The sequence below is a fragment of the Haliotis rufescens genome, unplaced genomic scaffold, assembly GCF_023055435.1.
Source record: "Haliotis rufescens isolate VD_foot unplaced genomic scaffold, xgHalRufe1.0.p SCAF_3, whole genome shotgun sequence".
Taxonomy (NCBI): Eukaryota; Metazoa; Mollusca; class Gastropoda; order Lepetellida; family Haliotidae; genus Haliotis; species Haliotis rufescens.
The window spans coordinates 16,392,728-16,406,661 of NW_025964001.1; the positions used below are offsets into that span (position 1 = coordinate 16,392,728).

At 38.7% G+C, this 13,934-nt stretch overlaps 2 protein-coding genes across 3 annotated transcripts in view; one reads left to right on the top strand and one right to left on the bottom strand.

The window, feature by feature from the left end:
* The window catches only part of LOC124111929 (thyrotropin receptor-like), a 106,830-nt gene extending 102,140 nt beyond the window's left edge, over positions 1–4,690 (bottom strand). The window contains exons 1-2 of the mRNA XM_048402860.1: positions 4,591–4,690; positions 3,961–4,319 (exon numbers count right to left, since the gene is read on the bottom strand). Coding sequence (XP_048258817.1) covers positions 3,961–4,115 — 155 coding nt within the window. The 5' untranslated portion in view covers positions 4,116–4,319; positions 4,591–4,690. The remainder of the gene's footprint in view (positions 1–3,960; positions 4,320–4,590) is intronic.
* A 113-nt stretch (positions 4,691–4,803) lies between these two features.
* LOC124111931 overlaps positions 4,804–13,934 on the top strand; it is a 113,774-nt gene continuing 104,643 nt past the window's right edge. For both annotated transcript variants that reach the window (XM_048403827.1, XM_048403828.1), the window contains exons 1-2: positions 4,804–5,006; positions 6,395–6,518. In XM_048403827.1, the coding sequence (XP_048259784.1) occupies positions 4,881–5,006; positions 6,395–6,518 (250 nt within the window). In that variant the 5' untranslated portion in view covers positions 4,804–4,880. The remainder of the gene's footprint in view (positions 5,007–6,394; positions 6,519–13,934) is intronic.

Genomic DNA, 13,934 nt, shown 5'->3' on the forward strand with positions numbered 1-13,934 from the left:
TAACGGCGCTGTCGTATCGAGATGACGACCACTTGAGTAAGAACTAGTCCACCCATCTTCAAATTGCGCAATGTATACATATCATTCACATTGAATGTGGTAAATATGTGTAACGCCTTCCTGGTTGTTGTAAAGACACAAGGTATAATTACAGTGATTATTGATGATTGCTTTGTCAAAAACGAGGACATAGTCTTCGCTTTTGCAATCCTCAGATCACATGTGACACAGTCTATCTTTCGATTGTTTCTTGTTTAACGCTGCATTCAACAGATTTTCAAACACATGTATATGACGGCTGCCCGTAATTTATCGAGTCTGGGTCGGACAATCAGGTGATTGATATTATGAGCACAATCCCACGCCATCACGCCAGGATGACAAGCAATCAACCAAGTGACCACCCGATGGTGGGGTAGCCTAGTGGTTAAGGCGTCCTCTCGCCACGACGAAGCCCCCCCCCCCCCCCCCCCATGGGTACAATGTGTTAAGCCGATTCTGGTGTCATTTTCAGAATATGTCAAATACTAGTATTGATCGGGTGGTCAGGCTCGCTGACTTGGTTGATGCAAGTCATCGGTCCAAATTGCGTGGATCGATCCTCATGATGTCAATCACTCGATTGTATGGTCCAGACTCGATTATTTACAGACCGCCGTCATATTGCTGGAATATTGGTTAGTGCGGCGTAAAACAACAAACAAACAAACTAGTATTGATACTGGTGTGAATACAATTGTTTTTTTGGTTGTTCTTCAACTGTAGGCGTAACGTCTCACTAACTTAATTTGTGGCGCCCTAAACATTCGGGTGGCGTATTAAACTACGTTCTTAACGCACATTTACCTGAGGTCGTCCTTGGATGGTCTGCTAGAGTCATAAGTACCTGGGTTCCACAATATTGGCATGAAAGTCTATTCGACCTATGTTGGCATTTTTGCTCAACGTAAAGCTGACACGCCGTTATTTGAGGAAAACACTGTTCAACAACGACTCACTCACTCGTATACCGACAGAGAGTTGTACTCCACAATTCCGGCTGCCATGAGCGGTCGGTGACAAATTGTCTTAAGACGGGCAACCGAATCGGGGGTGGACAGAAACTCCTTTGATATTCGTGCATACTGGTATCCAGGTATTGTCAGCCTGCAATACATCCAACCTTAATAGGTTATCCTTGCCCTTATAGAAGCATCTATATTGCTAAGTGATATGCGTTATTCTAAATTCAATTCTCTATCATCACTTGTCTTTGTTACGGAGAAAGTGTTTGCCACCTATATGGATTGGATTGAAAAATCCCAAACCGTGTACATACGTCATACGTAAGTCATATATGAACACTGACAAACGTTCATTCTGAATCCCTACCTACTAACGCGGCTCTATTGTAGTAACAGCTGCCACTCCTCGTCGACAATAGACACTTTGTCGTTATTGTTTTGGGGTTTTGTAAATCATATGTCACAAAATTCATTAGCCTGTGGGGAAATCTTTCCATTCACAAATAACATGCATTGCAAGCTGCTGATTGGGTGTCCCCATCAAAGAGCTGTATCTTACCTATAGCGCCTTTCCTTCTTATTTTTTGTTTTATTTTTCTTACCTTTTGCACAAGTGCACGAGCGTATGGACTTTACACTAAGAAATTTGTTTGTTTTACACCGCACTAAGCAACATTCCAGCTATATGACGACGGTCTGTAAATAATAGTCTGGACCAGACAATCCACTGATTGACATCATGAGCAACCATCTACGCAAAGAGATACGATGACATGCATCAATCAAGTCAGCTGGCCTGACCACCCGATCCCGTTAGTCTCCTCTTAAACAGGCATGAGTTGCTGCAGATCAATTCTAATCCGGATCTTCAGGGGGCACTTAGAAGTAGTATCGGGGTTACAAACGTCATATTGCTGGGATTTTGTTAAAAGCGGCGCAAAACTCATCTCACTCACGAACACGGTGTTGTATACTGTATTGCACCTGTGTTCAAAGTGACGATAGCTATGAACAAGTGTGAATGACGCCTGGAGCCATCACTGATTTGCAGTGATTCCTTCATTTCATTTTCTGTTTGTTTGTTTGTTGTTTAACGCCGCACTCAGCTATATTCCAGCTCATGGTCTGTAAATAATCGAGTCTGGACCAGACAATCCAGTGATTGACAGCATGAGCATCGATCCACGCAATTGGGATCGATGACATGTATCAACCAAGTCAGCAAGCCTGGCCACCCGATCCCGTTAGTCGCCTTTTACGACAAGCATTGTCGCCTTTTACGACAAGCATAGTCGCCTTTTACGGCAAGCATGGGTTGCTGAAGACCTATTCTACCCCGGAATCTTCACGGGTCTTCATTTTCAGAGCTTGTTTGCCTTCTACATCCAATGGAATCTCCTTTGGAGTATAATTCTCCTTTTATTCTCTGGCGTTGACGTTTTATAGTATATTTACTTTTATAAAACAAAATGAATACACTACATATGAACTATCCCATGGGTTAAGTCTCGTATTTCTATAACACAAACAACGCTTAACAACCATGAAGCATGTTAAGGTTAAAAGTTGTTATTGATATATTTCCACCCACATTTATGACTTCGTTGCATACGATAATGAAAACACACATGGTATATTCAATGATTATGTTCAACCACCTTGTTACATTATATAAGACCCGTCTGCAGCCTGCAACCCATGCTCGGCCTAAGAGACGACTATGCTTGTCGTAAGAGGCGACTAACGGGATCGGGTGGTCAGTCTCGCTGACTTGGTTGATGCATATCCCCATTGCGTCGTTCGGTGCTTATAATGTCAATCACTGGATTGTCTGGTCCAGACTCGATTATTTACAGACCGCAGGCATATAGCTGGAATATTGCTGAGTGCGGTGTTTAACATATAAATCCAAACTTAAGAGTAAGTGAGTGAGTGAGTATGGTTTTACGCCGCTTTTAGCAATATTCCAGCAATATCACGGCGGGGGACACCAGAAATGTATTGGGGACATGTATTGGGGGCTGTGCTATTCAGATGTACACAGTTTTTTGTAACACATACGGGAATCTACTTATGGGTTCAGTCAAGTTCCTTTCCCCTGGGGTTGTTCACACGTCAGACGGTATTCGATGGCAAAATTGTATTGTTTTCTTTACCCACTGGGATTAAATATTTTATTTAAACAAATCGCTGATAGGTAAAAGGTCACCCGGGGTGTGTTATGTCGATATATCGCACGGATTAAATACACCCCCAAGTGAATCAATAACACATACTATACAACAAAATGATCAGCGGGGAAGATAACGATAAACGAATTGATTAATCTCCACTGTTTAAAACATTTATCTTCAATACTGAGATCTGTCATGACAGATCAAGTCATGATGACGTAGTTTCGTTTACAAACATATCAAAGCGTTCACACTCTCAGGTTCAGTGGGTATGTTGAGTATATCACAGGGGTACATTGGTCATATCACACTCAACTGCTGGGCAAAAGAAAGTATATACATGCACCCATGTTTGATGATGGCTAAAAATGAAACAAATAAGACATGGTTTTTCGATGGTGATACGGGTTTCATAGTTGTGTTTAGGACCTCAGTGTTACAGCGACTGTTTTCAGCCTACTAGTAACATTTTGATAACGTTTGTCACGTTTTGGTCAAATCCATTTTTCAAATTATGCTTTCTTTTTCCCGGCAGTTTAGTAAGCAGCTCATTTCGGACTAGTGGTTTATGTATAATAACTAGTCTCTCTTGATGTCCACTAGCCTCTGATCCCTGTATCCTGTTAACATATTTAGAGTTGATTTGAATCCTTATCGTCATGAATTATTTATCAGGATTTACTTATATCAGGATTACAATAGTTACAAAGTATCAATGTGAAGTATCCACAAAGAGATAAAGTATTCTGCAACGTAATTAACAAGAGACGAATCATACTTACAGTTTCGTGATGTTGACTGATAAGTTGTTAGGAATTTCCGTAATATTCTCCCCTTTGCAAGTGACACTCTCCGCATTATCAGCAACTTTCCAACAAAATGTTTCCTCTGCAATGGTCAGTCTCAGCAATTCAAACAGAAGAAAAAGGCCCAACATGATGATATTCACGCCTCTTCTGTTATCTCTACCAAACAGTAACTTTCATTATCTTCCTGTCGGTAACATGTACAGTTCTAAGGATTTATACCACGGATGATAGAATGAAATATCCCATTCATAAACGGGGGTTTTCCTTCAGCGAGTATCTTAAGAATGGCTGTGGTAGGTCTCCGGAGGACTCACTTCATACTGTTTAAACCCCTGGAAGAAAAATGGAATCGTTCAAGAAAGATCCGTTTCTGGCCTTAGACAATGACAGCTGTAGATCCACGTCAGAAGTAGGTATTAAGAGATTAATGGCTTGTCGATATTTCTCATTTGATTAATTTCCCCAAAATACGATTTGACGTGTGAATCTTAAACAGACAAATCCAAACAGACAATTTCTGCGAAAGTTTTAAATTGTTGTATTATTGTAATACACTGTACACAACTCTCAATGTGACGTCAAATATAGCATATATAACCTCACCTTAGACAGATATGCAATATTTAACCATGGTCGTTTATTCCATCCCGATTTCAATAGAAACCGCATCTGAGAGATTTGAGAGCGCGTACAAACGATTGGACTGGCTCTTGTCACGCTCAGAGTGAATGAATGTCGTCTGCTAGAGAATGTATGCCGGGTCACATGATCAATACTGATGCTACGCATGCGCAGCAGTTATTACTATAAACTTCCGGAAGCAGATAAATTGAAAGAATACCTGATGCTGTAAATTTTGTCTTGCTACCTTTGCCGGTCGATGTTGACACAAGATGAATTACTGTGTGGCATGTGTTATTTTGGTTTATTTTCTCCTAATATTAGTGCGCTCGGTGCAGGGGCATGCACGTTTTGTTTGTCCTCGGCCCCAAAGTCCGCGAACTGACATTTATGAACAGGTAGGTTTTACACATGTATGATAATTACGTGTTGAAAAAATGATTATTTATAAATGAAAACAACTGAAATTATCACGTGCTCTCCTTATGCATTTGTTGATATTAATAAAATTATCACATAACTGTAGTAATAATATTAAATGACTAAACGTGATACATCAATATATATCCTAACAAGGCCCTGTGCATAAGATATAAGCAGGAGAAGCTTCAAGTGTGTCTTTGTCTTTTTGCCTTATTTTTTTATTACCGAATATGCATTTCAAACAATAATTTTTAGAAAAGACATAACTTATAAAAATGTTTATATATATATACAATATCATATGTTGAAGGGCCACCTAGATATATATTTTGGGTGTCAAACATGAACATATGCCTACAGTACAAGCACTATTAGATCTGAGTATGTTGACAGTGTGTTATACAGTTGAAGAACATGTTGTTTATACATTTATCACACTGATTGGATGTGTTTATGAAACTGGAATAATGGACAATGACTATATATATATATACAACAAGTGTGAGATTAAAGGTGTTGGAAAAGGCTTCCGCAAAACACACCTGCCTGGACACAGCCAGTGTTCAGCCCATGCCTGTGCAATTCATGACAGGTAACAGCCAATGCGGGTATAAACTGGTTCATTCGAGATGCATCTGAAAATGCGAGTCTTTTTAAAGGGACAGTACATCAATGATTCTGTGTGTTGAAATAATTAAATAATTTTTGAGTGTGACGTCACATGCCCGATTCAGTTCTCAAACCAAAACAATAGATCTCCTCAGTGAAACCAACTACGCAAGCACTGCGCAGAGTAAGCTGGCTACAGTCTTGTATTATTAGAGGCAGATTATAGAGAACATGCATTATGATATACAAGTTAAAAGATAAATTGATACGGGCAAGTGTGTGTTGCATATCGTATCATCTGAGAACATTATTGATGCATCTATGTATTGGTGATTTGTGACATTCCTAATGATTACCTACTTATACAGAGACATTGTCTCAGCTGATGCATGTTATCGTATCCCAATTGCGTGGATCATTGGTAATGATCAATCTCTGGATTGTCTGGTCCAGACTCGATTATTTACAGACTGCTGTCATATAGCTGGAATATTGCTGAGTGTGGCATTAAACAAAAACAAATAAACAAACCTGATTGTTAAGATCAGCATCATATTACGATCAATACTTGATTGACAATGATTGATGGGATCAACATCTGATCAACACCTGATCAACACCTGATTGTTTGGATCAACACCTGATTTTTTTATCTGTATCAACTCAGACATCAAACTGACACACCGTGATATAACTGGAATTCTGTTGAAAGTGGCATTAAACCCAATTCACTCACTCACGCTATGTGTTTCAGTGGCCTACGAAGGAGTTAGACGGACCATGTGGACTCGGCAACGATGTCAATTTTGATGCAGAATATATGGAGGTGGAACCTGGACCCTTCACAGTCGTCTTTGAAGAAACAGTGTTCACTAAAGGTAACGTCCTAACAAAGTCTAGAAATACACCATAATTAATTGTGAATTGTTTTTGAGCTATTAGAGACAGGGTGTCTGGCATTTGAAATCCTGCTTGTTTCTTTAAGGGCTGGGATGAGTCTAAATGTACTACCCAGGTACCTGACCTCTATTTCCCGACCCAACCCAGGTACCCGCTGTAGTTCTCGAGAGATGGGTACCAAATGTTCATTTGGGAAATGTTTTACCAGGTCCCTGGCATAAACTATTTTGACACAGGTTTAAAAGGGCCAGATCATGAAAACACTGCAGTTTACTGAAGCTTAACCTTTATTCAAAACATGCAAAAGTCAGAAGGAATGGTGCATAATCAGAAAGAAATGTGAACATTAGCGACTTGTGTGACCATGAAGTTTTATTGTTATTGGAGAGCAGAAGGTTGGTGGTCCGACCCCTGGCCATGTCATACCAGAAGACGTTGAAAAATGGTACTTGTTGTTATCCTGCCTGGTGCTTGGCATTAAGGGGATCAAAAACGACTGGTGGGCTCTGAATCAGTGTACTGTATGTCAGTGGGGTATCCATGCTAAACTGTGACATGTCACCATAAACCGGCATAAGTCCAGACTAATACAAGCAGCCAGCACACACACACTCTCGCTCACTCACTAACTCACTCACACACACTCACTCACACACACATGCATGGGCGTCGCTACATAGGTGCAATAATCTACGCTACATTGAACTTACTCACGCACTCACTCACGCACTCAATCACTCACATACATACATGCATGGGTGTCGCTACATAGGTGCAATAATCTAGAACGCTAGGTTGAACCCCATTTTAAAACTTACCTATTGAATGTATTACAGCATGAAATAAAATTGATTAAGTATGAACTGGGATAAAATATATTACTTTCACTTTCAGAAGGCCCCTTCTCATCTTTTCTAATGGGACCCTTCTCACCAGTTAGGTTGTGAACATTGCCCAAACTAATATGTTAGGAAAAGTCAAAGCTCGAGATAAGCTGCGTATTTGCATAAAATTGGCATAAAATAAACTGAAATACACAGACAAATCAAATCCTTGTGTATCAAATACGCAACAAGAACTATGAATACACTATTGAAATAAAATTAATGCGTACATTATAACTATTAGATAAAATGATTGCGTACATTATAACCATTAGATAAAACGATTGTGTACATTATAACTATTAGTTAAAACGATTGCTTTCATTATATCCATTAGATAAAACGATTGCGAATATTACAAATGTTAGATAACATGGTTGTGTATCAGTCAATCACCAAATTCACTTACCGACAGTTACATTCGGAAAAGCTTCTGCGACAAACATACTGATAGACACCAATTGAAAAGCAAATCATGCCTAGTCAATATACATTTTGTATCTTAATTAGTCGCTGATTGGTGATTAAAGAAATAATCAAATTAACAAAAAAATGGCTTCTCGGAGAGGGAGCCGCAATCAGACGCAGACGGGTATACTACTATTCACATAGTATTAATGAATTACAAGGATTGTTATGAAACAGCTTTTAAGTTAAATACCCACATATACCCTCTAAAATTTGTGGATACCAAATCAAAATCCAACCCCTGGGTAAAATACCCAAATAACCAAAAGCTTATCTATAGCTTTGTAACGTAGGCACAACATGCTGCATGATGTGCATGGTGGAAGCCTGCCCTTCCTGAAGGACTAGTCAGTTGATGCACAGTCATCTTGGACAAACTGTTTTACAATATGGGATGTCGTCATTTATTGCTTTGTCGATGATCGGTATATTTTTAATGTCAGTTCTGTATCAATGTAAATTTTTGAATATCTATACAAAATTAATCATTCACTGCCACAGGAACATCGATAGACCATGATACTATACTTCTGAGTCGATGTATCGATACTAAACGTTCCTGTTAATGACAACCCTATTTACAATAACATCTTGATCGTGTTGAGATGAAAATTTATATTGTATGTTGAATATTTTTCTCATTTGTTTGTGTCTTCATTGTCTTAGCATGAGATCCAGTAACCATTAGATAAGACAGTTATAACATGATACTATGGTATACCATTATCTTGTTTGTTTGTTTGTTGTTTAACGCCGTACTCAGCAATATTCCAGCTATATGACGGCGGTCTGTAAATAATCGAGTCTGGACCAGACATTCCAGTGATTGAAATCATGAGCATCGATCCACCCAATTGGGATACAATGACATGCATCAACCAAGTCAGCGAGGCTGACCATCCGACCCTGTTACAACAAACACAAGGCACATGGGGTATATCATGGTGTATAAAGGCAATATTGGACACTGAAGTCAAGTCCATTCTGTTAACGTTAATTCCATCATTTGATTATTGTGTGTATGGGAAATGTTTCAGACCGTCAGATAGACTTTATTTGTTTAAAGGCCAATTGAACCATTGTACAAAATACATTTGCATCATATATTAATATATTTTGTATAAAAGTTACCTAATTAATATTTTTGTTGAGAATATGTACATTAAAGTCTTTCTAAACAAAAATGATGTCGGGTTAAAGGTCTTTGAAATTAATGTTTCCCTCCAACTTGTACATGGTGTATAAAGAGAACAATTGTATGTATAATCATGATAATGTTTGTTTGTTTGTTGTTTAACACTGCACTCAGCAGTATTCCAGCTATATGACGGTGGTCTGTAAAATTATCGAATCTGGACCAGACAATCCAGTGATTGACATCATGAGCATCAATCCATGCAATTGGGATTGATGACATGTATGAACCAAGTCAGCGAGCCTGACCAGTTGGTTGCCTTTTACGACAAGCATAGTCGCCTTACGGCAAGTATGGGTTGCTTAAGACCTATTCTACCCTGGAATCATCACGCGTCATCATGATAATGATTATATCATGACAGTGTTTACAGAAGAAAGCATCATCCTCAATATTAGCAACACAGGTTGAATACCAAGAGGATTTTGTCCACATCTAAATTTAGTTAACCTTCTATATTCACATTCACAATGTTTAATATTTGAAAATATTTTTTTGCAAAAAGAATGAGAGGTACTGCTATCTGGAGATGCATGCCGATCCTGACATGGATAATCCCAATCTGATATTCATTTTGTCAGATGAAGTAAATATTGCAGATGTTTTTATTGCTAGACTGTTTGACTATATTTACCCTTTTATTACCGTATTTTCTTGAGTATAGTGCGCACCCATGTTTAATGCGCACCCCCCTCTAGCGGGTTCAATATTTTGGAAAAAAAGAAATTTGAATATTATGCGCAGAAAAAATTTACACCGTACCCTTTCAGCGAAGTCCGGCAAACGAACAGGTGCTGAGAAACTTCGTCAGTACAAATTCGAAATTTGAGATAAAAAATCACCAGACATGTTTATTTACCGTTTAAATAGTATTTATTGTTCTGCTAGGCATTGTTTTGTATCTAGGGATAAAGATTACCTTGTGTATTTTCTCGTAAACTAAGCCGGAAACAGCAATCAGCTGTACACACGTTTTCTTGGAATCGACCCGTGATTCGGTCAAGACACACCCAATGATATAACTTTATAGGATTTTTAATGCAAGGATCGGCAACAATTGTATCTGAAACTATTTTTTTATCAGGAATAATATATTCCATTATTTTCTTAATTATATGCAGCCTTTACTAAACATATTTAAAATAATAATAACCCTAAGCGAAGCAGCTGATCGCTATTGCCGGGTATTATTTTTTACATGGAACCAGTCTGACCAGTCAACGTCAAGGCTCACGCGCACGTGATCGCGTGATCGCGACAATTTCATGTTGACATAGAATCGTCAAACAAAAACAAATATGACTTTTAACGAGTCAAAGTATATGTCATTTATGATATATGTATCCATTCTCTGTCAACTAAAGTTCATTTCAAGGCGTCAATAGCGGTATTCTGACCGTGGTTGCTGTTAATAACGGTGAGTTGTGCGATCTTCCGATCGCTTCACACACGATTTCGCCGAAATTAATAAAAACAATTAAAAAGGAATTTTGAATAAAATTAATGAAATAAGTTACAAACATAAGTCCAGATATACAAAGAACACTTTTTATAGCCAGACAGTGTTATGACATGATTAATTTGCGTACTTCAGTATGGATTTGTTTTGGTATGTTTTATAAACATCTTGTATGATGATCATAATAATAAACATCTGATTATATAAATATGTTTTAGACGGAATACTGTATTAATCTACAACTTCAATCTCATTAAAATCAGATCTTAGTTCTCTCTATCACAAAACATAGATCTGAGGACATCCCATTACGGGTCACATCAGAACGACCTTTCATCCAACCAATCAGAACGTCGCTTACCAGATCATGAAAGTGACAGTCGTAATGTGTTTTCTAATCATGCAACCTCGAATCTAGTTTGTCAACAAACTGCTTGTATCTAGCATCACTATCAATAAGTGAACATGTGGGCAGTGGGGTAGCCTTTAGCGTAGCGTTCCCTTTACCCGGCTCCCATGAACACACGTGTTGCTCATAAGACTGTTGGTGACTTGTGACAAGTCGATTCTAGAATTCTTAGCCGAGACATGCACATATTCATTGTAGTACTTGTACCGGATCACCTGCTACCCGTCTTCACAGTGGTATCCACCAATGCGCGGACCTCATACATAGTCATTCAAGGTTAATTGTTAGGTCACAACTCAACTTATCCTGGCTTACCAATAGTTATGAGGTTATTCAAAGGGTATCATAAAGTGTTCTGGGCATCGTGAGTAAATAAAATATTTATTATCCAGGGTAGAATAGGTCTTCAGCAACCCATGCTTATCGTAACAGGCGACTAACAGGATCTGGTGGTCAGGCTTGCTGACTTGGTTGATGCATGTCATCATATCCAAATTGCGTGGATCGAGGCTCATGACATCAATCACTGGATTGTCTGTCCAATCGATTATTTACAGACCGCTGTCATATAGCTGGAATATTGTTGAGTGCGGCATAAAACAACAAACAAACATACAAATAAGACATCCAGTTTTGGGGCATTTTGTCTTTTGTACAAAATAACTATTTTGGCTCATCCTCCCCCCTTAAATGTAACATCACTGAGTAAAATAAGCTTTTGAACCTATGGTACATTGGTTGGTTGTCAAGAGACCAAAACTTTCCAATGTTTAAATGAAAACAAAAAAGTCCTAATTTCATGTGGGCACAGAAGTTTAACCAGAACTAGTTGATGCAAAGTATGGATGAAGGATCCTTGTTATTCTTCAACCTTTCAGTCACAGAACACTAAAGGAACAGCACTTGGGTTTGGTTCAAGGTTGTCTGGCATTTGTGCTCTAAATTGGCTGTCAGCGATGTCAAGTCCAAAAAGTTGGCATGTTCAATTTAACAGTGCTGTGTGTGTCTACATAGGTCACATCTCAGAGACTGCCCAGATGTGTCTATGATGCTGCCACCTGATCAAGGCCTTCCATGACAGGGGTACTTTGACATGTCCAATGTTTTGCTTTGCAGTCAATCTACAATTCATTTTTCAAGTTATATTAGGATAGAATGTGTCACAGCAACCTTGGTTGGATTGTCAGAGAGATCTGTCTTTTTTCAGTTTGATATAACTTCTTTGTTTGAAATTATAGCTTGCAGCAGTGGAAGAAAAAGTGTTTCCTCAACATTCTCCCAATTAGTCTCACTTTAACTTGGACATTTTTCACCTGATCTATATCAATAAAATGTATCGTGTATTCATGTTCTTCCAACTTCTAAATGCATATCAAAGATCTATATACTTCACAAAAAATGGATGCTCTTGACATCAGCCTTAAATTGTTAAGCCACATCGATTTAGTATCTATGGTCAAGAGCCCTTGAATTTAAGCAATGACGTGAGAATATACGCTTGGAATATAACAAGGTGGTTCTTTTGTCGTATTTATGGCAGTAAATAGATATGAATGTGTAATTATAGCGTATACCTCCTGTGTTTGATTAAGGAAATTCCCAGGGATTCTAGTGTGGAATTGGTAAACTTTTAGTAGAAGTTGTAAGATCAGATGGTCAGGCTCACTGACTCAGCCGATTGTGTGTCATCGTGACCTCATGGCGTGGCTTGCCGCACATGCTTTCACTCATTTTCACTAGCTCAATCACAATTGTGGAGGTGGAATGTTGCTGACTCGGACGTTAAACAACATTCACTAAATCATTTATTTCAGAGTTGTGTTTTTGTACATCATATACATGGTATAGTCCTGTTTTCTTCATGATACAGATGATGCAGAAATGGGCAGACATATTGTATAAAGTTAACAAAAGCAGACATTTCTACATATTTGATATTTAGCAAAATTATTGTAAATTTTTCAATAGATATGATCTCTTTGAGTAGAGTACTAAGAATACAATTGATAACCAAATTCATATGCGAATCCACAATACTGAATTATGTGAAGCCTTTTTGTAATGTTTAGTATGGATCAATATAGTCAGGAGACCCATCCCTTCAAGAACATGGTTCCTAGGTATGTCTGCATTAATACAACCGCATGGGGATTCCGGTTAGAATTGGTCCCAAAGCAATGTTTGTTGTAGGAGGCAATTAATGAATCAAGATAGTGGGGTAGGGTGGGATGTCAGGCTTGGTTCATAGTGTGTGACCCTACACTGATGTCATGGGACAATATCAATCACTGGTTTGTCATATCCAGTCATGATTATTTACAGGTTGCCATCAGGTAGGTGAAGTGAGTTGAGGTGAAATGGGGTTTAACGTCGCGTCCAAGATTATTGCACTTATATAGTAGCACGTGTGTGTGGTTGTGTGAACGAGTCCGGACTGATGCCGATTTATAGTGCTAGCACACTGAGGTACCATGCCGCAGTTTAACATGAATACCCAACTCAGACACAGTATACCAACTCTGACCCTACCAGTCCTTGTTTTAGCCCATTAATTTATGAGCCAGACAGTGTAACAACAAGTACCATCTTTTAACGTCTTTTGGTATGATACAGCCGGGACCATCAGAGAAAAGGAAAAGTACTGAATGGACTATGTGTTAAACAACAAACATATGTACAAAAGGTCATTATCATAAACATTGCTGATTTGTACATCCTGGAATTTGTTAATCCTTTTCATTTCACTGGGGGGCGGTCGGGTAGCCTAGTGGTTAAAGCGCTTGCTCGTCACGCCGAAGACCCGGATTTGATTCCCGACAAGAGTACAATGTGTGAAGCCCATTTCTGGTGTCCCCCGCCGTGATATTGCTGGAATATTCTTAAAAGCCGCGTAAAACCATACTCACTCACTCACTCACTCACTCACTCATTTCACTGGGAACAGCACCATCTCAGGTTCATAGTGAGTGAGTGAGTTAA